Genomic DNA, 26,965 nt, shown 5'->3' on the forward strand with positions numbered 1-26,965 from the left:
GGCGCGAACCCGGTTCCCCTGCACCGGCAGGCGGACGCGCAACCACTGCGCCACCAGGGAAGCCCTGCATCTGCAACTTTAAAGGCTTGTCAGCAGAATGAATGCCATTCTTGGTGTTCAAACCTGCTAAATAAGTTAATCTTAGAGTTAAAGGGAAGGAGATCATCTCTTCTGCACTAAATCAGGAGGCCACAAAAAAACTCATCATACATGTTATTTGTAGCCTCTTAGAAATATGAATGTTAAAAATTATCCTAAATTTATGTATACTTTATTTGGGCATGATTTTTCACTTAATTCCTCACCAAAACCTCTGAATATGAGGGAAAACAGAAAATGCCAAGAACGGTAAAAATCAGATGCCAGAGGGTTATTGGCATAACTTAGTCAATGATCACGTTAAATATTACATGGACCGGCAATGATTTATCCAGTATACCTAGATCATGTGACCAACTTGAAGTTCTGTAGAAAGAAGTACAACAGATTTCTTCGTGACCGTGTGCATTGTGAATAATCTTATGGAGATGTTATTACCTGGAGACAAACTGTATGTGACCCTGTGCACTTTTAAGCTTACAAACAAATTCAAATACAGATGTCGGTTGGCTTACCTCTCTGTCTAGTCCAGCTGCCACTGTGATAATGTCCCCAGTCTCGTTGTTGATTGTAAACATGTTGGGCGAAGGGCTGCTTGGTGCCTGGGACAGGATTCTGTACCTCAACATCCCATTGAGGGCATTTGGATCATCAGCATCAATCGCAGTGACCGTCATCACATATGTTCCTAGACAGAGCAGACATGGAAAATGAATGGTCACACTTCATGTCAGGGTCTCCCAAACGGAAGGCATATTTACCTTCTCCATCACTCTTCATTCCACTTTTTCAAAGCAACATGTAATCATTTAGACTTGATTAAAAACACTACTGATAAGAACAGTACTCAATTCAAAAAATACTGAACATGGTTGAGATGCTTGAAAGGAAAATTATTCTTTTTTAAATTTACATGTATAACGACTCAATGTTTCCATATACGTAGAAGACAAATTCACTGTATGATTCAAAGAAAGAATCCCTTTAGACCTCCACTGATATAAAATGCAAATAATAAGTAACATAGATGCCATCTGAAACTTCTTTTATGGCCACCAATGCCTTCCCTCTGCCGTATTTTTTCCGTCATGCAGTAACATCTAAAATGACATGCTGGGCATGATTCTCCCCATTGCCTAAGTCACTTTCTGAAAGTAAGCCAGCTGCGTAAGGACACACACTCCATTTACTGAGGTCGTGAGGAATCATTCCATGCATGACTGTTTTGGTACATTGAATAGGGAGTTTTGCATTGTGGTTCATTATTTCCTAGGAGATTAAAAGAACATTGTAACAAACTCAGGGACTTCAATTTACTAGATATTGTGGAAAGGAAGTCTACAAAGCACCAGGATCAAATAAATTCCAACTAGCTAGACAAACTGTGCAACTGAGAAGTAGAGAGAAAAGTAGTTACTATTAAAGATGGTTTGTTCGTTGTGATCTTTATAAGAGCTGGATTATAAAATGTTCCATCTCCAGCCTATCGTCTTTGTAAGTACCCTATGGTCAGTTCTAGTTTACAGCCTTTACCGTTGCTGTTCCCTCTACAGGGTACATTTTTTTTGCCCCAGAATTAACTAAGGCTTGTTCACATAATTCAAATCTCTTTTCAGAGCTTGTCCCTCTAAACAAGACACCCTATTTGATTATATGCCAACTTTGATTATTTTTTCCCCAAAACTCTACTGAACATTTACTTGCTTGTTTGCCTTTTACATTTCTCCTCTACTAGATTTTAAGCTCCAGCAGGGCACAACTAACTTGTCACTGCTGTATCCACAGTGCCAGAACACTGCCTGGCACACAGCATGTGCTCTATAAACATTTGTTAAATGAATGAATTGTTAAAACAAACAAAAAAAAATGTTTTGGAATCTTGAACCAAATACTGCTTACAATACTGCATCTTAGTTTAACTTACAATATTGCATCTTAGTTTAACTCAAGATTCATGACATTATCAAACCTTGCCTAGAAGGATGTTTTCAAACCTACAGAACACTGCAGGAAGTCGACTCATGAAATGTCTTTATGTCTCCTGATCATTGACAGTCATTTATTTATGGGAGGGATTTATGGAAATTCATGGTCAGATGTGTAATAAATATATCTGTAATGGTTTATTTTTGACAATTTTTATGAACAATACTTTTGATAAAATTAGAAATAATAGAGGAAAAAAGAGAATGAATGATTTTTTAAAAGACCAAAAACCTTCTCCAGGCAAAAAAGCACAACGTTTATTTATCCTTAGAATATATGTAAAAGCCTTGTGTTTTAGTAAGGATATGTTTAACATGCTTTGATTTTTTTTTTCCTGTATTTTAAAATACTGACGAACGCGACTCTGAAATGTGACTCAGAGCCACAGATGGTTGAACTTCCGGCACAGCCCCTGTCTTCCCACCCAGCTGCCTGCACACCCCACTCTACTGAGGATACAGACAAGTGTATTTGGACCAGGAAAAGTGCCAGTTTAAGGCATAGTTGGCTATATCTATAAATTGGCTTATGCAAATCCGGTATAGATGACGAAGGAAACGCACAGCGTAAGTTTAAATGTCGAGGCTTTCTTACACACAAAATATTAAACTATAATTAATTAAGTCTCTCTAAATACCCAAACATCTCAGGAAAGCTGGCAAAATGTTTTCTTTTACCATCTCTATCCCAACTGATTTTCTTGTCCACAAGTTTTCCAAACTCAAGAGGCCTTTCTGGCCTTGGTATTCCACTGTGACTGAAGTTTACACGGTTTTCAGTACAAGATTCTAAAATCTTGGTCAAATATCACTTCACAATGGCGAGAGGCTTTCTGGCAACTGCTCTTTCTAGGCTAGGTCACTTTCCATGACACTAGTTTAAATGCAAGGGCTGCAGGAGACATTAGGGTCACCCTGAAAGTAAGTATCTTGTGTAGCTAGAGAACCGCCACCTCAGCTGTCACCAAGCCCCCTCTCTGCTTTTGGTTTTGCCCCACTGCCTGGTCCTAGGAACGCCACGTGTTTTAAGACACTCCAGTTGTTTTCGGTGCTGCTACGACTAATAAGATAAAATCTACACTTTACAAACAGAAAGCCCCTGGTCTTCCAGTGCTCACTTTCTAGCTGCATGGCCTTTATCAACCATAGCAGAATCAAATGATTGTATAGATTTTATAGTCTAGTCAGATACTGTAGCATACATTTTTTCAAAGGTGGAAAAAGTTATTGTGGGCAGTAGAGGGGTATTCTTCTGTTTTCTCTCTTCAATCTGTTTTTCCCAAGTTACCTTCCTTTTTGCCTAAAAACAGCATGAATGAAAGAAAATGACACAAAAGGCTCACGTGATTTCTCCTTATCTTGCTTATATCTGTGTTGGATTACATTGCATTTCCTCAAGCAATCTCCAAATTATGATCTTTGAACTTACCAGGCTTTGATCCCTCAGGAACCGTCCCATTCCAAACCTGGTGTAAGAACTCAGGTCTGTTATCATTCATGTCAATAACATTGATGACAATGTCAATCGGGTTCTCCACTTGGTTTCCATTAATATCCACTGCATGGGCCCTCAACTGCAAGAGTAATTAGAAAACAAAACAATTTAACAGATTCAGGTCTCGAGTGAGAAGATAAAAGACAACATACCCATGCTACCAAAACAGCACAGATGGACCAAAACCCAAAAGCTATTCGTCCCATCAAAAAAAAAAAAAAAAAAAAAGGAATTCCCTGGTGGTCCAGTGGTTAGGGCTCCGAGCTTTCACTGCCGAGGGCGCGGGTTCGATCCCTGGTTGGGGAACTAAGGTCCCACAAGCAGCGTGGTATGGCCAAAGGGGAAAAAAAAAAAGCTATTTGTCCCATCAAAATTTAAGTTAGCCAAACTCTATATAATTAGGGGAGATGGAGCAACAAAAGGTCACCACTTGCTATCTGCTAGGCACCCTGCTCAGAGCTCTATGGATTTTACTTCATTTAATATATATACAAAAGAGTGAGGTAGAAACAAAGCCACATTTGAAGGTAAGGAAATTGAGCTTCAGAAAAGCTAAGTAACTTTACTCTGTTTATTGACAGAGCCCCTGTCCAAAGCCAGTTCTGTCCAGCTCCCAAATCCTTTTGCTAAGTCCGTACAAGAGTCAGGGTAATTAAAAATGTGGTACTGGCCTAGAATAATCATAGAGAACAAGAGAAAAGGAGAGAATCTAGAAAGAATTAAGTGTGTACAAGGAATTTTGACTCTTTTTTAATTGTAAAAGTCACTCACTCATAAATATTAAAAGTACATAAGACAGTTGTTCCTCTCCCAAGGTTGAGTTCTCAGTATTATAGGTATTTTTCTAGAAATTTTATCTTTTTCTTCCTTTTTAAACAAATATAATCACTCAGCTACTCTTGGCAAAATATCTTCAAAATCTTTTCATCCGGAACATAGAAAACCATTTCAATCTTTTCAAAAGTTATGTACTATTCCACTGAATTGTTTCTTTTATAGAGAATGCTTCTATGATTTTCCTGTTAAGTATGATGCTGGCTGCTGGTTTCTGTCGGACATGCTTTATCAACCTAAAGAATCATCAGCATATCCTTTTTTTTATTTAGAGGTTAACACATGAAACAATGTAAATTTTATTACACTGGCCTTTTCAACACCTACAGAAAGAATCCCTTTTTCCCTTGACTTATTTAATACATTACATTAAGAGATTCTTAATAATGAACTATCCTGGCCATTCTATAATTAATTCTATTTTGTTATGGATATTGCTCATTTATGTGCAAGTACTGAGAATCTGGAGATCAAGAATTTACCCCGAAATTGACCTGAAAATATTTATTTCCTGAGTTTTAACCACAGAAGTTCAGATAGTGAGAATTCATACAGAAGAGATATTTAGAATTTTTGATATTGATATTATTTGTATTCATAAATTAGAAACTAGTCTAATTAAGGACTGGTCTATTGTGTGCTGCCTTTATTAAGTTTTCCTATTAATGTGATGTTGTTTTTGTGAAAGGCTTGCAAGTTTTACTTCTTGCTTTATGTTTTAGAACAATATAAAAAGCATTAGAATTACATGTTCCTTAAGGATTTTAGAAGAATTGGTTGATAGAACAATCAAGGCCTTTGGGAGGAGGGATACTCCGGCTTTAAAACATTTTTAGTTTTTTTTTATGCTTATTTGCCTGTTTATATCCAGGGGAGTCTTGCTCTACCATGTATCAATATTTTAATAATTTTCAAAACTTCAATAATCTTAAAAGTTTGTACAAGTGCAAAAATTCAACAAATATATTAATGAGAAAAATAAGAGTCTAAAAACAAACACATGCATAGGTGGAGTAAAAAGTATGGAATGACATGCTAAATCAATGGGAATACTAATTCAATATATGGTGTTGGGATAACTGCACTGGCTGTAAAGGAAAAACAAAGTGGATCTATATCCCTTTCTTCTTTTACTAAACTAAACTCCACAGAGGTTGAACATTTAGAGGCAAAAATAAATAAATAAATAAAACTGATAAAATGGAGGAAATTAGCATCTTGGAGCAGGAAAAACCTTTATAAACATCTCTGGAAAGCCAGAATGCCTGATAAAATTAAAACAACAACAACAACAAACATCACCATGTAAAAACTATAAGTTACAGTAAGGTAAAAACTATAAACAAAGTTTAAAAACAAACAACAAAAGGGGAAATATATGACAAATCATGTACTAAAAACGCTAGTAGATAAAAGGTTCTTAAAAGTACAGAAAAAGATAAACAACCCCCTGCCCCAATTCAACATAAGACAGGAGTAAGGATATCATGATATTCAACATATGCAACTTAAAACGTCAAGATAATTCTTTTACCAATAGTACTGGCAATAAATAAATAATGCCTGGAATTGATAATGGAGTGGAAAGTATCTACTATATAGTGGGAAGGTAGTGCAACACAATACAACTATTCTAGAGAACAATTTCACTATATTTATCAAAATAATTCCAATTTTAGGAAATTTTTCCAAGGATATAATGCGAAAATGTACGGAGATGTTCACTGTCACATTATTTATACAGTAGTTGTAAAATAAAACTGAAAGAACGAAATTACCCAAATATCTACCAGTAGGTAATTACTTAAAATTATGTTAGAGCAATCCAAAATGATGATATAAATAAACAGTGATTTATTGACATGGAAAGATGCTAAATCTTATGATTGCTAAGTGACAAAAGCTGGTTTCAGAGAAGGATCCCAATTTCAAAACAATACATTTATGAATCTATGCACAGAGAAATATCTTACAGAATATCACCAAAGTTAGGAAAAAAAAAAAAAAAGAAAAGAAAATGGTTGGTTTTATGTACTGGGATTTCAAATTCTTTTCACTTTCTTATTAATACTGTATTATTTGAAAATTTTCACTTCTGTATTATTTGAAAAGTTTTTACAATGTGCCAATATTCTTTTCTAAGAGAAAATGATACTTTCATTAAAAGTTTTAGCAATTCATATAGAAATTGGAGAAGTAATAAAGATCAATTTAGGTTTCTATATTAAATGCATGAAAAAATTGCTGAAATCCTGTTCCAGAAAAATGTGTAAGCATGGCTAGAAAAAAATGAAAGAAAAATGCTCTCTGGAATTTAGACTTTAATATTAGGTAATTCTTGAGTTTTAAAATACTCATTACAATACTATTTTTAAATCAGTTTCAAACGAATACGTATATTAAAAAATATGAACATATAACTATATACAAAAGCTGTTATAACTTAATAGGAAAATGAATAAAATAGAAAAATAACACAAAAATTAGCATAAGAAATATAACTAGATAATATATCTAAGAAAAGATTGCTCAGACTGGCAGATTGATGCAACCAAGTATTGGCAGGGTTATGTGGAAAAGGGAAATCTTAATTTCCAGTAGGCAGATCAAAATGGCACATCCTTCTGGAGTTAATATGACCAACAAATAACAAAACAAAAATGTGCTATCCATTTTCTGTGACTCTAATGGTAATAATAATACCAGCAGGAACAGATAAAATGACAAACATAAATGTATATTAATAAGAAACTGCTATTAAAATGATAGTTTATAAATTCAATGAATACTATACAGCCATTAAAAGTATTGTGATCTTTATATAATTTATATGAAATAGTTTTGACCCCTTTCATGTAAATTTGTTCTTATAAATTCTTAGCCATGTACCTGAAGGCAAGTATCAGCGTGTAAACAATAATATGATTTTAAGCAGTTTTAGTTTTTTCTTTGGCATTGTTTGTTTTTTACCATGAGCATTCAGCAATTTTATGAAAAAAGTAAACTTATTAAAAATAAATTGAAAAGGCTACAAGTACATTTCTGGTGTTAGAATGCTCAGGATCAAAGCTTTAAGACGGATGTGAGAGGCAAATGTTAAACCCTGCACATATTTGGAAGAGTATTAATACAGAGAATTATCAGTTGGCTGAAATCTTACATGAAACCGGGCTATGAGCTCGCGATCCAGAGGCTTGGTCACTGACAGCTGACCTGAGATGGGGTTGATAATGAAGATACCAGTTGGAGGCTGGTCGGCTCCCGGCCCAGTTACGCTGTACCGTAGAGAGAGGTTTTTATCTCTATCGGACCTGATCTGAGGGTCAAGAAGACAATCACATTAAACAAGGGACTAAATAAGCTCATTATCAGAGACAGGGCATGCCACACCTCATGGTCTCTTCCAGTTACAAACGTATACCATCTCTTCCCAGAAAACCCTTGATGCTCTGCCTGCCCTGCTCCTTTTCCTTGCTTCTGGGTGATGGGCTTCAAAAAGAGATGTCACCTATCACCAGAAAGACTGGGGGCAATGTTAACATCTAAAAGAACACACACTAGGAGCAGTGCAAAAGTCAAAACTAAGGCGCATCAGTTTTTAAACAGAATCAAAGTCTCTCCTGGGAATCTGGAGGTTAGAATATTTAACCCAGTAAAAGGTGTCCAACTGAATGAAGATAAAAATTGTTTACTTTTTGCATGAGTCAGGATAAGAAATAATTGTCTAACCACAGTGTGAAAGAGCCTCACATGGGAACTCTAAGATTATGGTTGAGCCTGGAAGTGAGATTCCTGTACTTGCATCGTGCTGATGTTTTTCACTGCAACCAAAGCTTCCCATGTTATTTTAAGGTGGCACCTAATACCCCAAATTCTTTATTAATAACAAAGCATGCAAGAAATGATTTTATAATATATTTCTATTACTCTTAAAAATTGTACCCATTATAGGCTCACTGCCTTCTCCTCCAAATACAACAATTCCCGGAAAAATAAGTTTACAGATGAATGGTCATAGGAACAGGCTATAAAAAGGGAGGAAGGAGAACAGTACAGAGAAAGGGCCAGTTGAGCAGTACTATTTGGAGGTGATGATACGAGATATTTGTGTATTAGGCAAATACCTTTAATCCAGTAACAGAATCCAGTTTTTGTTTTGTTTTGTTTTTTTAGCTAAGGCAAAATTCTTTTCTTTTCTCATTCTCCATTAAAGTAGAGACACAGAAAACACCTCGATTTGGGGGCTACGTCTTTCATTGTTAAACTGAATTATAATGCACATTACCATAGACTATACCACACAAATAAATGACTTATTAAAAAATACAGCTTTCTGTATGTATCTATTTGAAAGTTAAATTAATCCTATACAGAAACATTTACTTTCTACTAGATGGGAATACAATGACTTCGTCTTCTTTTCTTTTTGTAATAAATAAAAGGTTGCTCATTTTACTAAACATGTAGAGATATCTGTCATTTTGTTCTCTGGTTCTGATGGTATGCATTTAGAGTAACTGGAGAAAAATCTCACTCTTCAGGTCTGAAAGCCTATGTTTTTGCACAGCCCCAGGGAGTCTGTTAATGGTATCAGAGGTCATTTTTTATTTCTTTAAAAAACTCTCAAACGCACTTGGTACTGGCATTTTTAGCAATGATTGCCCCTTTATTTTTTCTTGGGCCCAAAAGCTATTTGTAGAGGGCAAAGATCATCACGGGGAGTGCAGATTTCAGACAGGGAAGCTAAGGTGTGTGGGAAAGGGTACGGTGTGGGTGTGAAGCATGTTGGAGCTAAGGCGTATGTATTCAGACACTGAACAAACTTTATCATCCATGAAATATAGGGCCGACCCACAGACTGCTCTATCTATAAATAATCTGAGGTAATGAAAAAATGGAGAAGAGACTGTTTACAACACTACAGACATTTCATCAATACAAAACAAGATATGTTTTAGTACATACATGTCGTAAACTCTACCTTGTGAAAAAAGAGACAAAAGCACTTCTAACATACACTTGACACATGCCATGGAGATCAATGAAATTGTGCCACCCTACCCTGACAAGTTCTTGAGGAAAAGGCCCTCTGGAGTTTTCTGGCAAGTTGATTGGAGGGATAACCCAGTCTCTCTTCTGCCTTTGTAGGTAGCCATTGTGCTTAGTCAATTGTCTTGGGAATACTATTTCTTCAATTTCCCGTGATTCCTTTGCATTAAAATACAAGAAGACATTCCTGAGTACTAGGAAAACATTTTCTGAAAGTACATCAATATCAATGGATACCTGTAAGCGTAGGAATCACGGTTTATTATGAACAAGAAAATAGGTCTGGAGGCCCTCTCCTCGTTCCCCTATTAAAATAATAGAGAACACCGTAAAATTGTGGGTGACAGTGTTCACTGAAAAATTGAATTCCAAAAAATTTATTATGTGGCACAGCTGTGGAAACTACTTGCAGTTTCTATAAGCCATCTTAGATAGTAGTTAATATTGAGCAAAATTTAATAGTACCCTTTTATACATTTCTCATTAGTTTAAACCATAGTTCAGGTAATGTGCTACTGTGTACGTTAAATTTAGATCTTGATGTGCTAAAGTATCATTTGGATTTCAAAAGAAGTTTAATACATACTGCTAAGGAACGTCTCAAATATTTATGACCCTATTAAATCCCACAGAATTAATGCTGTACATATTCTAAACCTGTGTCAGCCATGATGGATGCTGTAGATGACCCACTTTGCACATGGGGTATTAATCTCTGCTGGGTGTCAACATTTTCTTCTGTTTCTCCCTATGTCTGTAGACATTTTAGCCATTAGCCCTTGCTGCTTCAATGCAAAGATCCAAGCTAGTTTGCTGGAACACAGCGAATCATCAACAACAACCAAAGCATCTTTTCACTCAGTTACCAGCTCCTTACTTTTTTTTTTTCGGTACGCGGGCCTCTCACTGTTGTGGCCTCTCCCGTTGCGGAGCACAGGCTCCGGACGCGCAGGCTCAGCGGCCATGGCTCACGGGCCCAGCCGCTCCGCGGCATGTGGGATCCTCCCAGACCGGGACACGAACCCGTATCCCCTGCATCGGCAGGCGGACTCTCAACCACCGCGCCACCAGGGAAGCCCAGTTCCTTACTTTATAGTACCCAAATGACATGATTTCCCCCTAACAGTTAATAGATTAACAAATTACATTTCACATAATGAAAGTCCAACATTGGTATAAGAGAAAAAATATCTTTTTCTCTAATATTTATTCATATTTGATTGTGGCTGTGTATATCACATTTACAATTAAATACCAGAAAAGAATGTGTGTATTCTTATCTCTCACAGTACAATAAATATACAAAATGTAATAGTCATAGTTCATAAAATCATGGACTTGAGATTACATTAATCAACTCAAAGGACTAGAATATTCAGAACTAATAATGTTATCATAACTTTACTGAAGAAGTTAACGTTTCTATTTACTATTCTTAAAATAGTGCCTTACACAAAATAAGTGCTCAATAAATATTGAACTGAATTGAACTTTACTCTGTTAGAAACGTATCTTATTTATTTTATCTTGGCTTATAGCAGCTTCCACCAGAGGGAGTATATTATTCCTAAAAGTCATGTCGGTAGTATAAATAATTCATACTCCCCAATTTAATTATTAAGAGACAAGACAAAAACCCAATACTCCTTGACAGAAATGCTTTCCTTCTACTACTATAAATCTGTATTTCCCAGCTAATAAATTTGGCTGGTGACGTCTTACAAACAATTGTTTATTTTGTGGTTAAATTTAACACCTTATAAAGCTTCTATGAAATTTAAAACAAACAACTACTTCTAATTTAAATTAGGTTATAAATCTCAAAGTATAAACAAACCTTTCAAATACAGTTTAGGATTGCTGATAATACATTTTGTCTAAGTATCTTATAAGGTTAAAAACAGCAAAATACTATTGTAGCAAATGAAGCTGATACAAAGTCAAATACTGGCCACCCATTAATGTGATGCAAAGTATGTATTTAATTCAAACTGTACATTTCTGATCTGCAGACATAACTTCATCCAAAGCCATACTTGGATACCCTACCTTCACTGAATCCTCGGGTAAGGTTGGTTTGAGGCTCAATTTTACTGCCACTTGCCACTTTTCCTGAGTCTCTTTGTCTTGAGCATATATCAGGAACTTTGAGTGCTCAGAGGAGAGGGGAAAGCTTCTCACGGCATACACCATGCCATCTTCATCCACCTTAAAATCTGCTGGTTCGCTGCTTTCATACTGTACTTTTCTTTTCCCGTTGCAGTTGCTAAACTTCACTGCAAAAACATAAGACTAATTATACCACAAAGGCAAAAACAACTATTCATCTAAAGCTATATCCTGATTAGGTTAAAAATAAAATGTAGCAACATAAAACACAAAAATTTTATTTTTACATTATTAAATTTTCATTAAAATTTTTTTTAAAGTTACACCACTCCATTTACAGTTATTCCAAATATTAGCTATATTCCCCGTGTTGTACAGGACATCCCTATAGTCTATGTTACACCCAATCATTTGTAACTCCCACCCTCACCCCTGTATTGCCCCTCTCCCCTTCCCCCCACTGGTAACCACTAGTTTGTTCTCTATATCTGTGAGTCTGCTTCTTTTTTGTTTCATTCACTAGTTTGTGGTATTTTTTAGATTCCACATATAAGTGATATCATACAGTATTTGTCTTTCTCTGTCTGACTTATTTCACTTAGCATAGTCCCCTCCAAGTCCATCCATGTTGCTGCAAGTGGTAAAACTTCATTTTTTTTATGGCTGAGTAGTATTCCATTGTGTGTGTGTTTGTATATATATATATATATATATATATATATATATATATACACCACATCTTTAGCCATTCATATGATGATGAACACTTAGGTTGTTGGGTTGTGAAAGAAAATGAATTAACATTTGTTGAATGCTAGGCACTGAACAAGACACTTAAGGTTATTTACTTTAACCTTAAGAATAACCACCCAAAGTAGGAATCATTTTATCTGTTCTACAGATGGGGAAGAAAATTCAGAAAGCCACCAATGCTCCATGCTGTTTGACTCTTAGTGGTTGTCTGCCCTACAAGAGCACAAAGGGATCTAACTCAACTTATGACTCAAGTCTTAAACCTTTAATAGACAATAAAAGTAAAGTAAAAGAGGCTTGATAGATGCTTGGGAAGAGAGTAATGCCACATTTAGACCTCTGAAAGTACCAAAGTAACTAGCATATTAAAAAGGAGTTCTTCATTTGGAGCATAGCTTGAATGTCCCACAGAGGGGAGGAGCTGAGCCCCTCATGGGCTAATGAGAGTGTGTGGCAAATGAGAAAAATTCACACTCACTGTTACTGCCACTGACTTCAGCTAATTTGGTACTCAGCTTACCTATTTGGATTCAGGTGTCAGAAAGATGCAGGCTAGGAAAGATAGAGGCCTTTGAAAAAATGTATTAGCAAAGAAGGAAAAAATGTGCCTTTTCCTACAAAGGGTCACTGCACATCCTATGAATGAGAAGTGGGTGATCCCAGAGAGTCTGACATCAGAGAAAACACGTGGGAGGAAATTGCATAATGGTCAGTTACTTAAAATTGTTTCGCTTTTCTAATACCCCTGCCCCCACTGGTTTAATATTTGTTATTAAATTGTTCTGGGTTTTTTAAACAACTGGTCATTTTCATTTGCTTTAATATTAAAATAAGCAGCATTTGGGGCATTACTCAGTTTTAAAGAAAGGTCTTGTATTACATAATTCCCTTTGTACATTCAACCAGTGGAATCAACACCTCAACTCAAAGTCCATTGCCAAATGAAAAAGTTCTCCTTAGTGAAGTACCAATCCTGACTTCATCCTATGGTTGCAATTTAATGCACAAAATATGCCTGGTTCACATACTTAATCAATAATTACCAGGTTTTACTGTTTTCAAGTCATGCAAATTAAAAAGCTTATTAATTTCAATGAGTGTTATGGACTGAATTCTGTTCCCCCAAATTCACAGGCTGAAGCCCTAATTCCCAGTACCTTAGAATATAAGTATATTTGGAGATACGGTTTTTAAAGAGGTAATTAAGGTAAATGAGGTCATATGGCTGGATCCTCATCCAATATGACTGGTGTCTTATAAGATGAGGAAATTTGGGGCTTCCCTGGTGGCGCAGTGGTTTGGAGTCTGCCTGCCAATGCAGGGGACGCGGGTTCGCGCCCTGGTCTGGGAAGATCCCACATGCTGCGGAGCAACTGGGCCCGTGGGCCACAATTACTGAGCCTGCGTGTCTGGAGCCTGTGCTCCGCAACAAGATAGGCCGCGATAGTAAGAGGCCCACGCACCGCGATGAAGAGTGGCCCCCGCTCGCCACAACTAGAGAAAGCCCTCGCACAGAAACGAAGACCCAACACAGCCATAAATAAATAAATAAATAAATTTTAAAAAAAAAGAGAGGAAATTTGGACATAGATGCACATGTACATAGAGGAAAGACCATTGTACAGACAGAGGAAAAGATGGCCATCTGCAAGCCAAAGAGAAAGGTCTCAAGGAAACCCAAACCTGCTGGCCCCTTGATTTCAGACTTCCAGCCTTCCAGAACTGTGAGAAAATAAATTTCTGTCATTTAAACCACCCACTCTGTAGTCTAATAAATGGATAATACACGAACTCTATTTGTTAACCATTGGTCAGTGTTTATTGTGTGTTGTATTGTTCACTTATGACTTAGATGCACCATGAATATTTTCTCAAAATTGACCAGATTCACTTCTGCCCTAGCACCAAGCGCTGAAACTTACTTAGGAGAAAGTTTTTACAGAAACATAGAAATTAATAGAAAAATGTGGAAAACCGCTATGTTATAGAATCTTAGTTACAGCACCAATACATATTTATAATTTATATAATATATTTATTTACCATTTATGGACTTTCAAAATGGTTTTCAGGAGGACTATGGCAAAATATGTTTACCAAAAAACGTGGTTAAAAATAAAAAGGAGAGTGGACAGAAGCCACTTGAAAGGGAGAAAGAGATATTTAAGGGACATGGTAAAATTAAGATTAGATTTAAATTTTAAATTTGAAGATGAGGAAGGCAAACATCATAGTTATATATGACTTGTGAGGAGAAATATATAGTTCACTGGAACCGAGCTGTTTCTGTTATTAACATATTTTCCTAATGGATAGTAGGTAAATAATTCTGAGTAATATAATAAGATTTTCAACCTTTATTTTCCAAAATATGAAGCAGTTTGATCTTTTTTTTTTTTTTTTTTTTTTTGTGGTATGCGGGCCTCCCTCTGCTGCGGCCTCTCCCGTTGTGGAGCACAGGCTCCGGACGCGCAGGCTCAGCGGCCATGGCTCACGGGCCCAGCCGCTCCGCGGCATGTGGGATCTTCCCGGACCGGGGCGCGAACCCGGTTCCCCTGCATCGGCAGGCGGACGCGCAACCACTGCGCCACCAGGGAAGCCCTGATCATTTTTTAATGCATAGGTTTTTAAGAAAAGGTGATGATACATTTATTTTAAATTAAAATGCATCCTTAGCAGTGAAACTATTCTGTATGATACTGTGATGGCAGATACATGACAGTATGCGTTTGTCAAAACTCATGGACTCAGCAACACAAAGGGTGAATCCTAAAGTAAAATTAAGGACTTTACAGTAATGCATCATTATTGGTTGTAACAAATGTGCCACATTAATGCAAGACGTTAATAATAGGGAAAACTATGGGGTGGGGTGGATATGGAACTCTTCACTTGGTGCTCAATTTTTCCTGTAAACTTAGAATTGTTCTAAAAAATAAAGTCTATTAATAATTTAAAAAATACTTCCTTTAGGGGAACTAGCTATATTATTAGGTATTTAAAAGGAGTAGATAGATGTCAATATCCTGTCTCTCCCAAACATGAGTTCCAGTGAATTGCCCCAACGTGGTATTAGCTGGAGCTGGATAATATAACTGAATCAATAACTTTACATAAACACCCTATGTATGGAGATACTGAGTGTAGTTTCATGAAGTATAATATTTTACCAGACATGTAATAAAGTTGAAATTCCGTTATTTTAAAAACAATCGAACTCAACTTGAAATATTTTTTTCTGACAATCTTCTTTACATTAAAACATTAATTTTGCTTAAGTGCTCAAATAACTTAGAGTAGAAACTGCAGAATTTCAAAACATAGGAGAAAAGGAAATAAATTGCCTAGACAACTGAAAAAAACAAACTTGATCCACTGGATCATTCAAATTTAAAACAACTCTACACACAATTAAATGTTTGTGCCTAAAAACATCATCATATTAAACAAGAAATTTATTATTACAGCCATTGCATAGTTTACATATAATATGTAGTTACTGTGTTCTAGCCTACATAAAACTTTGTTAACATGATTAATATGAAATTAAACACCAGTGAAATAATTATTTTAAAGTACTTTTGACTCTTAAAGCAATACCTCAAATTAATGTTGGCCATAAAACCATAATATCCTTATAAAATATTAACGGCAAACCACGGATCTTATATATTAAATGTATTAGCAGTTAATAGCACTACATAAACCACAGAAATGAAAATGTGCAAATACACACATACAGTTTATAATTTTTGCCTAAGTAAAACATCACCCATATTTAGAAACAATTATGAGAGAACACTGTAAAATAGTTTTGTGCCTAAATATCCCTTTGACTTTTTTATTGTATCTTTTTCCCACATTAATTGCTATTTCTGAAGGCATACTGGGAAAACAGAAATAGTTTCACAGTGTTAACAGACATTCTCCTTCTATGCGGACAGGGCAATATTTATTAAGGAGCTAGCTATCTATTAGTGAAGAAGTGATAGGGAGGAAGGTAGAGAACTGTCTCAACATTAAGGATTTCATGGTGTTTTTACTTACAGATTCCAATGGAGAAAGGTTACCAAGTGCAGGTTTGCTCATAAATCTGCTTAGATATTCTTTGCTTACTCTAGGCCCTTTCTGAGTTTCAATTTGAGGAACAATTTTTCCTAGAACCATTTAGGGTCCACCAATCCTTTTCACACATGCACAGTAGGATACACTAGAGACAGTTTGTAAATTTCCATATGGACCTTGGTGGAAAAAGTCATTATATTTTCTTTATAGCATATAATTATGATAAGAAAAATGAAATACAGAGTTTTGGGAAACATACTGACTATTAAATACACATACAACTTCCATACAAAAAAATTTTTAAAAATCTTTAATAAGAAATTTGAGCTTATTTGCATGAAATGCCTTTTTAATAACAAGTTTTATGACAGAGACATCAAATGCTTGATAATTACCACCAAGGCAAACTTTATTCACAAAAGTTGGTGGTAGCAAGTGGGTAGCACAGAGTTCATCACTTTTTCTCCAACTGACAGAAAGTTCTTTCTTGTCATGAACCATGAAGGATACACTGATTAAATTTCCTGGTCCTTCTTTTTCTTAATTGACAAATACAATGTTGAAATTCCTTGTGGAAATGCAAAAGTTTTCATATTTTTTCATCTTAAGTATTTTAAAATAATGATAAAACTTGACTTCAAACATATATAGGTATTGCTCTAACAGTCAATAATTTTTCCTTAGGATTTAAAATGTAACACCAACTAAATATCACAAATGAATCATTTTTATCCTTTTTCCAAAGTTGAACTTTGCTTCAAATCCATAAGCTCGGTGAGTATGTGTAATATTATTTACATGGCCTTTGCGATTTTCAATTAAGTTCATTCAGGTGCTCCAAAATGTCAGTTAAGTAGGCTATTTTTTTCAAGCGAATAACTCTCCTTCAACAAATCTGCAGTGAACAACATTCAAACACACTCACAGTCCATTTTTCTATTAGCTAATAAACTCTTGCAAAAAAAGTGTCCTTTGGACAGCTTGGGCACTTTGGTATATATCAGCAAATATGGTTTTCTAATCCCTAATCTTTGCATAAAGCTGTTGCCATTTATTTTCATAATATCAATTTATGTGGTTTTAAGATTTATGAGCAAACCTTTATATACAAGAGTTTCTAGGTGAGTAAAACTAACATAGAATCATGGGGTTCTCAGATTAAACTCCTGATGTTTATATCTTCATACCATTTATAGCCATTATACCTTCACGCCATATGGCCAGAGCATCAGGCTTATTTAATATTTGTTTAAAAACTTGCTTTAAAGTGTTCATTTGGGTCTTTGAATATATGATTTACAAAAGTTTGTCTTCCTTTTTTTTCCAAAATGAATAATGCTCTTCAAGGATTCTAACGACTGCTATTAACCAACATATTTATTAATTCCTTAAAGTTATCAACATGCAATGATCATTCTTTTGATCTAATAATCTTTTTGATTAGTGCTGTCACTATGATGTGTGACCTGCCAACAGTACCTCTCCTGAGTGTATTATTCAAAAGTGGCTCCTTTTCTATTTCTTCTACTTCCTTGGTTTCCAGTATAGCATTGCTGATACATATATAGGCTGGGAAACTAAGAAATTCTGCCTTTGTGTGAGGCATTTTGGCCTAAGGCATTAAGTGTAAAATCCCATAAATGGCTTTTAGAGCTTGATCATGTAGTGCTATACTCAATCTCATAAAGGAATTTCCTTACTTTCTGCTTAAGAGAATCCAAAATTTCTTCTGCTTAAATTGGTTGTTTTGGGGTACAGTGACCACAAAATTAGTCCTGCATGTAGCTTCACTGGCTCACTTTTGCATCAAATAAAACCTTTAGACCAAGTGTGAGAATAATTATAAGGACTCATGAATTCCAATTTGAGGGAAAACATTTGAAGGGGTTTTTGTAACTGAAGTCTTTCCATTTTCCACTGGGTTGGGAAAGTAAACATACTGTAAAATGAAATCTAAAGACAAAAGAGACTGCAGGCATGTATAGCTTCGGAAAATCTATCTGTAAATAATATATAATATACATATAATATATAAATAGTAAACGATAAGTAATATTGTCCTATAATATACTAATGAATATTATAAATATTACAACTATAAAATAAATATATTTCAGGTCTTCTGCATTGTTAAAACATTTAAATATAAGGCATATGAAAAGCTTGGAAAATTAAACATACTGTAATCTAAATTGGAATACTGAATATTAATTTTCACTTAATTTAATAATTGAAAGTCTTGGGCTTCCCTGGTGGCGCAGTGGTTGCGCGTCCGCCTGCCGATGCAGGGGAACCGGGTTCGCGCCCCGGTCTGGGAGGATCCCGCATGCCGCGGAGCGGCTGGGCCCGTGAGCCATGGCCGCTGAGCCTGCGTGTCCGGAGCCTGTGCTCCGCAACGGGAGAGGCCACAGCAGAGGGAGGCCCGCATACCACAAAAAAAAAAAAAAAAAAAAAAAAAAAAACAACAACAACAAAAAAAATAATTGAAAGTCTTAAAAATGTACAAAATACAATCATTATTTACAGTTCTGGATAATCAAAAAATATTCTGAAAGCAATCCATTTCTGCAACTTACAGTCCTGTTTAGTAATTTAGTAAATTTTATGCCCAGAAAAACCAATCAATTTAATTCTAAGGAATTTGTTTCCCAAAACCTATATAAATTTAACATAATAGAGACATTTTAATTTCAAAAAACACACAAAAATTAACTATTGGTTTCCATCAAGAAAAGATTTTGACTGTTAACTTTAAAATCCAACAGGAATAAAGGAAAAAAAGCAAAAGAAGAAAGTGGAAAAAAGAAAAAGAAGGAGGGAAGAAGAAATAAACAACTGAGAAATCTAACAAAGTTAATAATTCTCTGGTACCTGACAAAAACATAAAAAGATAAAATTTATATATACCTTCTCTTTTAGAATTAAATGGAGAAAGTATGAGCAAAAGATGCAAGCTAATTAAATTGAAAGATAATAAAAGTAACATTTGCATAAAATTTTCACTTAGGATAAACACACTGATATAAAAACAATGATCAGGTGACTGGGGGGCTTCAGGGGGAAAGGGGACATTTTGGTGCTCACTCCATGTGCGGCGAGTACTTGGTCAATGAAAAAATCTGGGGAGATGCTATGTGGAGACTTGGGTCTATGCAAGTCTTAGCAAAAGAGAAAAATAATAAAAACTTTCAGGAAGTTTTTACAGAAAGCCATGAAAGAGCATTCAAATGTAATTTTCACTATTGTGAGTTAATTTACTGACCTGTTTTATAATAAAAATGCCTTCACATTTTTAACAGTATAAAAAAGTTCAACCGTGAGTATCTACAGCACACTTATATCCCATTCTTGGCAATCTGGTTGGGAAACACTGATCTACTTTGCCATACTGCTGAAATATTAACGCCTCAGTTGGCATTGCGAATGATGACCAATAATTTCAGTTTTTCTCCTCTTTCTAAACATTCAGAAAGATGACACTTCTCATCTCCTTGGCCTTCAGCATGACCAAGTGGCTTACTTTGGCCAATAAAATCTGGGGATTGAAGTCACACATATCGCTTCCCAGCAGCAGCATTTAAAAGTTGATACCCTCTACAGCCAGACAAAACTATAATTCAAAAACATACACGTACCCCTATGTCCACAGCAGCACTATTCACAATAACCAAGACACAGAAACAACCTAAATGTCCATTGAGAGAGTAATGGATAAAGAAGATGTGGTACATATATGCAATGGAATACTACTCAGCCATAAAAAAGAATGAAATAATGCCATTTGCAGCAGCATGGATGCAACTAGAGATTATCATACTAAGTGAGGTAAGTCAAAAAGAGAAAGACAAATACCTTACGATATCACTTACATGTGGAATTAAAATATGACACAAATGAACTTCTTTACAAAACTTGCAGACATAGAGAACAGACTTGTGATTGCCAGGGGCAGCAGGGCGGGGGGTGTTGGGAAGGGATGGACTGGGAGTCTGGGGTTAGTAGATGCATAGAGAATGGATGGACAACAAGGTCCTACTGTATAGCACAGGGAACTATATTGAATGTTCTGGGATAAACCATAATGAAAAAGAATATAAAAAAGAATATATATATATATATATATATATATATATATAGAGAGAGAGAGAGAGAGAGAGAGAGAGAGAGAGAGAGAGAGAGAGAGAGAGAGAGACACCTGAGTCACTTTGTTGAACAGCAGAAATTAAAAAAAAAAAAAAAAAGTTGATGCCCTCTTTCCCTGCAGTGGCAATTAAGAAAGGACATGTTAAACGCAGATAATAACAGGATCGAACCCCCCGGGGTGAGTGAGCCCAGCCGTGGAGAACTGCCCTGGAGAGTCTCCTGCTTCCACTGAGGACTTCTTTTCAGGAAGGGGAAATTGACATTTTTTATGTTAAGCACAGAAGAATGGGGGTAATTGTTACTGCAGCACATCCTAGCCTATCATGATAAGGTCTCAACTTGAGTGACCTAAATCCCTCTCACTGCAGCAGAATTAGGATGAAGTGTCTATGAAATGAAAAATCACAATCAAACTTATTGTAGATCAAATTAAAACAACTAAAATATTTCTTATTACTAAAAGCCTTGGTATTTCCCCACGAAAAGCAAGAGGTTTTATTATAATGTTCTCTAAAATGTTATAAAATCTAGAGAAGCTGTTATTTCATTTTCTTTCCAGGGCAAGTCATGTAGTATTTAACTAACATCTATATACAAGTTGCCACAAATAAAAGAAAGGAATAAACAGCTATGATATTCTTTGTGAAACTGAAAAAAATCAAAACAAGCAGTAGGGATGATAATGATTATGACATTCAAAATATGAAATTTAGATTTTCAATTGTCCAATAATGCTATGCATACAATTTCATATATTAAATCTTTGGAAAAGCAGTAAGATTATTACATTCTCCCTTATATGCAATTCTAGTAACTCAAAAAATTTAAACTGTTCTTCTGTTCTTCACTTCATTGATATTCCTCCTCCAGGCATCTCTGTTTCATGAAATTCAATGAAAACCCTTTCTTTTGACAGAATCCAGCTAAAAATATATAAAATGATCAGTGTTCAGGCAGAATTATTCTTTTTATTTTTTTTGCAGAATGTGCCCATTAACAAATTATATTGAAATATCACTACCTCTAATTAAATTACTCTGACAGAACACAGGTTGTGTGGAAGCTCTTTTTCCCAAATGTATGATTATTAGTCTCTGAAATCTGATGCAATTTAGTTAGCTTCATGTTTCAGGCTACTTATGTCAACAAAGAAGGATCCTAATTCCTAAGTTTTGTGACAGGTTTTTGTTAATTTTTAAAGAAAATACAGTTCTCCTAATAAACTTTGCTGAAAAAAGAAATTCTTGCTAGTTGGAGTTTTCAAGTACACCACTAGAAAGGAAAAAACAAAACTAAACTAATCTTGTGTTTAAATCAATTTCAACAATGTGGCTTAAAAATGTGCCAGAGACCAGAAAGAGGGAATGTCTCCCCAGAATGCCCAACTTACTAAGACATGGGTATACCAAGGAACAAAAGGATGTTGTACATTTTATAAAATTTGAATAAAAGAAAGAGGTACATAGGACATAATGTTCATTAAGCAACTCAGTCCTACAGTATGACATGATATCACATGAAAGGAAATTAAAGTCCATTGAACTATTAAACTATTAAATCCCAAATTATTTGCTGATAGTAAAGTTACAAAACAGAAAGGATAAGATTTTCATCCTAAACACTTAAAACAATTTAAGAAATATTTATTCCTTTACTCGATTTTAGAGAAAAATATCCTTGTCATATATGAAGAAATGACAATGTACTGATATATAAAACAGCTCTTAAAAATCTGCCATAATACATAACTCATAATTTAAAAGCTGAATTCCCAACTATTACTGCCAAATTCCCCCAAAAGAAACATTGGCTCACTAGCTCCTGGAAAGAACTTTGCAAAGAGCAAAGTTGGACTTTCTACAGAAAACAAACTAAAAATGTAACAAAAGCAACACCAAAACCCACGATATTACATGCGTTATTTCTAAAGGCTGTCTACATTTTTCGGAACATAAGCAACATGATGTGTATTAAGTATTTAATATATGTCAGATTCCATAAAAATGTCATCAATGTTACTATGTCTTTCACAGAGCCAATGAAGTTGCTCAAAGTAATTATATGAAGTCCCTAAGTTGCCAATGAAATTTAAGTAGTAAAAGCAATGAACAAATTCTAATGTAAATTCAATTAATGGGTTGTTAGTTGGTAAACATCACCATATAACCTGGGGAAAAACATGGCCTCCATCTTTTTGTTGTCTCAGTAGACCAGTTTCCAACTTTTTGAAGAATTATTGTATAAACGCTAGAAAGCTGCTCTAGTAGCATGAACGTATTCTTCCAACAACCTAACCAGACAGTATTTCTTAGTACTTACTCTGATCTACTGCAGATAGTCACAAGAAAAACAAGGGTAAGTAATCTATGACATATAATAAAAAAAAAATGGGCTATGATTTTAATGCATCAATATAATAGTAGGAAAGGGCTATTTCAAGATTATTTGGTTTTATGCAAATGCATAAATACTTGAGTAATACTCTTTTAAATGTCAATTACTTATTTATATTTAGAAATTATATTTTATGCTTATTAAATTTGTATTATAATGCCCAGAATTGCAGTCATTTCAAAATGCTGTCATTGGTTTAAAAGAACCAACCAAACAAACAAAAAAATAAAACAAAAAATCCTCTTCAGAAGTGTTCCCCTCCCTTCTATCACAGCCTGAAATGAACATCTACCTCTGAACACACCAACTCAGCAATCCAAACTGCTGGGCAAAAATCTGCTGCTTCAACTGACAATAATAAGCCTTCTACTCATTAATGGGTTGACATGCCCTCTTGGAGAAATGATTACACTTCTATTTCACCATTCTCCTTAATTATATCAAAGTGCATGGGATGAATGGTCACACTCTGTAATATTACGGCCATCTCATGTATGCTCCACACTGTGATTTATCTGAAAACATCTTAGGTGCAAGAGTGTTCTGCCCAGGGACATTATTCTTACCCCTGCTTTTCCAAATGACACTATGGCACTTAGTCCAGCTCTTAGGTAAACTTATGAAGGGTCAGGGTATCTCTAAGTTTTACAGAGATAAAGATTTTGCATGTTTGATTTACCCCATGAATACACAGGCATGTATTAAAGGATTTTCACTACATTAACCAAGAGGATGTCGAGGCAAGTATCCTGTGTACATACTATTTACTCCCAACTTAACCAATTCTCAGTCTGCATGTGTTAGCTACAATAAATTGAGTTAGGCTAAAACAATATCCTTATCCCGTCCTGATAAGTAGATGCATTAAGCAGACCAGTTGGAATTACATCTTTTTGCCTAAAAGCCCCAGCAATACTAATGTTTTAGGATAATATACTAAAAGCCCTATCTTTAAAAAAGTAACTTAGACATTTGACTTCCAGAGTCATTAAAATGAATTAAAACAACAGACGTAAATAATTGAGACGAAGACAGAAAAACATACACCTAAACAGGAATGATGAAAGATCTATTAAATGTGAATTTTTCATCTTAAAAAATCCCATTTTTTAAAAAAGAGGGATATAAAAACCAAGAACAAATAGAAATGCAAGGTATGAAGGAGACTTCTGGATAGCATGGCATGGCACAGTTGGGTCATGTTTTTGATGGACCACCTTGCTCCAAACAGGCAGCAATGATGAAGTATAAAGAGTTTTTAAAAAGAGAGAGACAAAACCTAGCCACACTCAAAAACAAAATAAACATCTCTGTGGACCAGAAATGAACTTAATGTAAATTGCCACCTGGATAGGAAGCAGGCAGGGACAACTGGAAGTTCAGCTTCTGTTGGGTTAAGGGGCTTGAAGGTCAGAGGACGTAGGGCACAGCATCTAGGTTTCCATTTGACGCCAGGGAATGGGCTGGGACTGGGCTCAGGGTGGTTTTGTGCAAGGGCAGAATGAGAGATGAAAACAAAAATTCCACAATCCCAAATCATCATACATCAAACAATCTAATACTAAGGACAGCCAATGAAATCAACAATCAGAACCTAACACACTCCAAATGAATTTAATTTCATGGAACATCCCTCTGGTTCGCTCTACCCCACTGGCCACTCCTTCTCCAATTCTGTAAGATGCCTCAAGCTTCAGCCCGGGATCTTCACTTCTTTCCATTCTCACCCTAGGTGATTTCAACCAGCCCCAAGGTTTTAAAAACCACCTACACAAAGAAGATTGTTGAGAAAGTATATATAAACCTTGACTGTTCCCTCGAGCTCTAGACTCCTACATCCAATTGCCTACTTGCCACCTCCATTTGGACATCGAATAGGCAACTCAAACTGAACTGGTTCCAAAGCCAACTCTTGATTCACTTCTGCCCCCAATCCCTCAACAAACGCCATGGTGAACAGTTTCACCCTTCACCCAAATGCTCTGACTACAAGACTAGGAGTTGAGCTTGACTCCTGTCTTATTCCAAAAGGAATGTATTTGAAAGTTCTGTCAGCTCTACTTTCAAAATATATCCCCAATATGGCCATTTCTCATCACCCCCATGGCACCAGCCATTATCTGGGTTGAATTACAGCTGGAGCCTCCGACTCGCCTATCACTCCCACTCTCTGTGACACCTAGAGTGGCCTTTTAAAAACATAAATTAAATCATGCTCAAAGGTTTCCTATCACACCACGTAGAACAAAATCCTTAACAAAAGCCCTTGGCCCTGCAACCTCTTCCTCCTTTCCTCTTGGAGCTCATTGGGCAGCCACAGTCACGTAGGCGGTCTGGTGATTCCTCCAACAAGCCACACTGATTCCTGCCCCAGGCCCTTTTCCGTATATTTGAAATATTACAAAACGCACGAGAGAGGAGAGGAAAGAATTAAGAGAGGAAGCAAGAAAACTTGGACAACAGGCAGGCAGGAGATTGATTAATTAAATGATAATTAATCAATTAATTGATTAATCAGTTGCCCAGGTAAAAGACCACTAGGTTAATTTTAGTCTTTTTAGCCTTTATAGATAAAGTTACCTTTCCTAAATTTTTCCAACTTGCTTCCTTTCTTTTTTTTTTCACGTCACTGATAGCAATACATGATTAGAGTTGACTTTTTCCAATCAAACCAGATAATGAATAAAAGGAATGCAAGACTCTCTTTTTATTTATTACCTGGGTTGACCAGGGATGAGTAATAGGAATCATAGAACACATAGGGGAGGAGCACAGCATATCATGCATCTTAATAAGAGCTAAGCAAATAGAGAGGCGGCAAACAAAAGTGTTTTGATGTTTGCAGCCTAGTCATTGGTCTAATGAGCAAAACGTGTAGCCATGGCTGGGATGCCACAGACCACCCAGAGTCTGTGCTCTACTGTACTACATGACCTCTCAAACAATGGTGGTTTGAAAACTTGCACGAGGAATGAACAAATTCCAACCAGCTCCTCAACAGTGAAGAATAAGGCAAACAACAACAGTCTAGTGGTGAGCTAGTGTTCATTCATGTATACATGAAGTCTCCTGAAAATTGGGGACCACTAAGAATGAGAATAAAGCAACTTGTGGGTTTCAGCATCTTAACCACCAACTATAACCTGCTTCAATGAGAAGGTGGATAGGATAGCTCTTTTTTATTTTTTTAACTTTTAAAAAAATTGAAGTATAGTTGATTTACAATGTTGTGTTAATTTCTGCTGTACAGCAAAATGACTCAATTATACATATATATACACATTCTTTTTTCTATTCCTTGGATGACTCGATATAAAGAAACGAAAGACAAAGGTGGGGATTTCACCCTCTTCCTCAGATCCAACAGTACTAGTTAATAACATCACATGAACTTATTTTGTATGTATGTGTGAATCCACCTATCTGTCTACTTAGTGCTGTACTCTGAATAAGTAGTAACTACAGAGTAGGTGGTCAACTTACAGAGTAACTCAGCATGTACAGAGTAAGCAGTCAACTAATACTCTCACTACTACTGTTTCCAAGTCCAGAGTTTAGAATGTTTGTGATATGTCTCATTTAAATATCACCTACAATGATATAAATACTTTCATGTACTTATCTTTTCCTACTCTTTCTTTAGTTGCCCATCTTTATACATAGGGAAACAGAAGGCCACAGAGTGTAAGTTCCCTCATCACATTGAGAGCGTGGCCACTGCTGCCCGAAATTCTTGGGGGGCATCCTAAGAAGCATCCATTACATCTCAGGACGAAGGTTGACTTCCATTTCTCCCCGAACAGCCCACTCTCAATGAAAATTAACCAAATGATCCCTTGTCTGCCATTTAAGATGAATACTGAAATGAAGATAACAAGATCCCTAATCTCTAATAGTTTAAAATTAGGAGGAGGGCTTCCCTGGTGGCGCAGTGGTTGCGCGTCCGCCTGCCGGTGCAGGGGAACCGGGTTCGCGCCCCGGTCCGGGAGGATCCCACATGCCGCGGAGCGGCTGGGCCCGTGAGCCATGGCCGCTGAGC

General features: G+C 35.9%; 1 protein-coding gene across 1 annotated transcript in view; it reads right to left on the reverse strand.

Moving 5' to 3' along the window:
• The window catches only part of CDH2 (cadherin 2), a 215,825-nt gene that overhangs the window by 51,016 nt on the left and 137,844 nt on the right, over positions 1 to 26,965 (reverse strand). The window contains exons 3-7 of the mRNA XM_024120779.1: positions 11,512 to 11,738; positions 9,475 to 9,621; positions 7,574 to 7,729; positions 3,514 to 3,658; positions 615 to 787 (exon numbers count right to left, since the gene is read on the reverse strand). Of these exons, the coding sequence (XP_023976547.1) occupies positions 615 to 787; positions 3,514 to 3,658; positions 7,574 to 7,729; positions 9,475 to 9,621; positions 11,512 to 11,738 (848 nt within the window). The remainder of the gene's footprint in view (positions 1 to 614; positions 788 to 3,513; positions 3,659 to 7,573; positions 7,730 to 9,474; positions 9,622 to 11,511; positions 11,739 to 26,965) is intronic.

This window comes from Physeter macrocephalus, chromosome 19 (assembly GCF_002837175.3).
Source record: "Physeter macrocephalus isolate SW-GA chromosome 19, ASM283717v5, whole genome shotgun sequence".
Lineage (NCBI taxonomy): Eukaryota > Metazoa > Chordata > Mammalia > Artiodactyla > Physeteridae > Physeter > Physeter macrocephalus.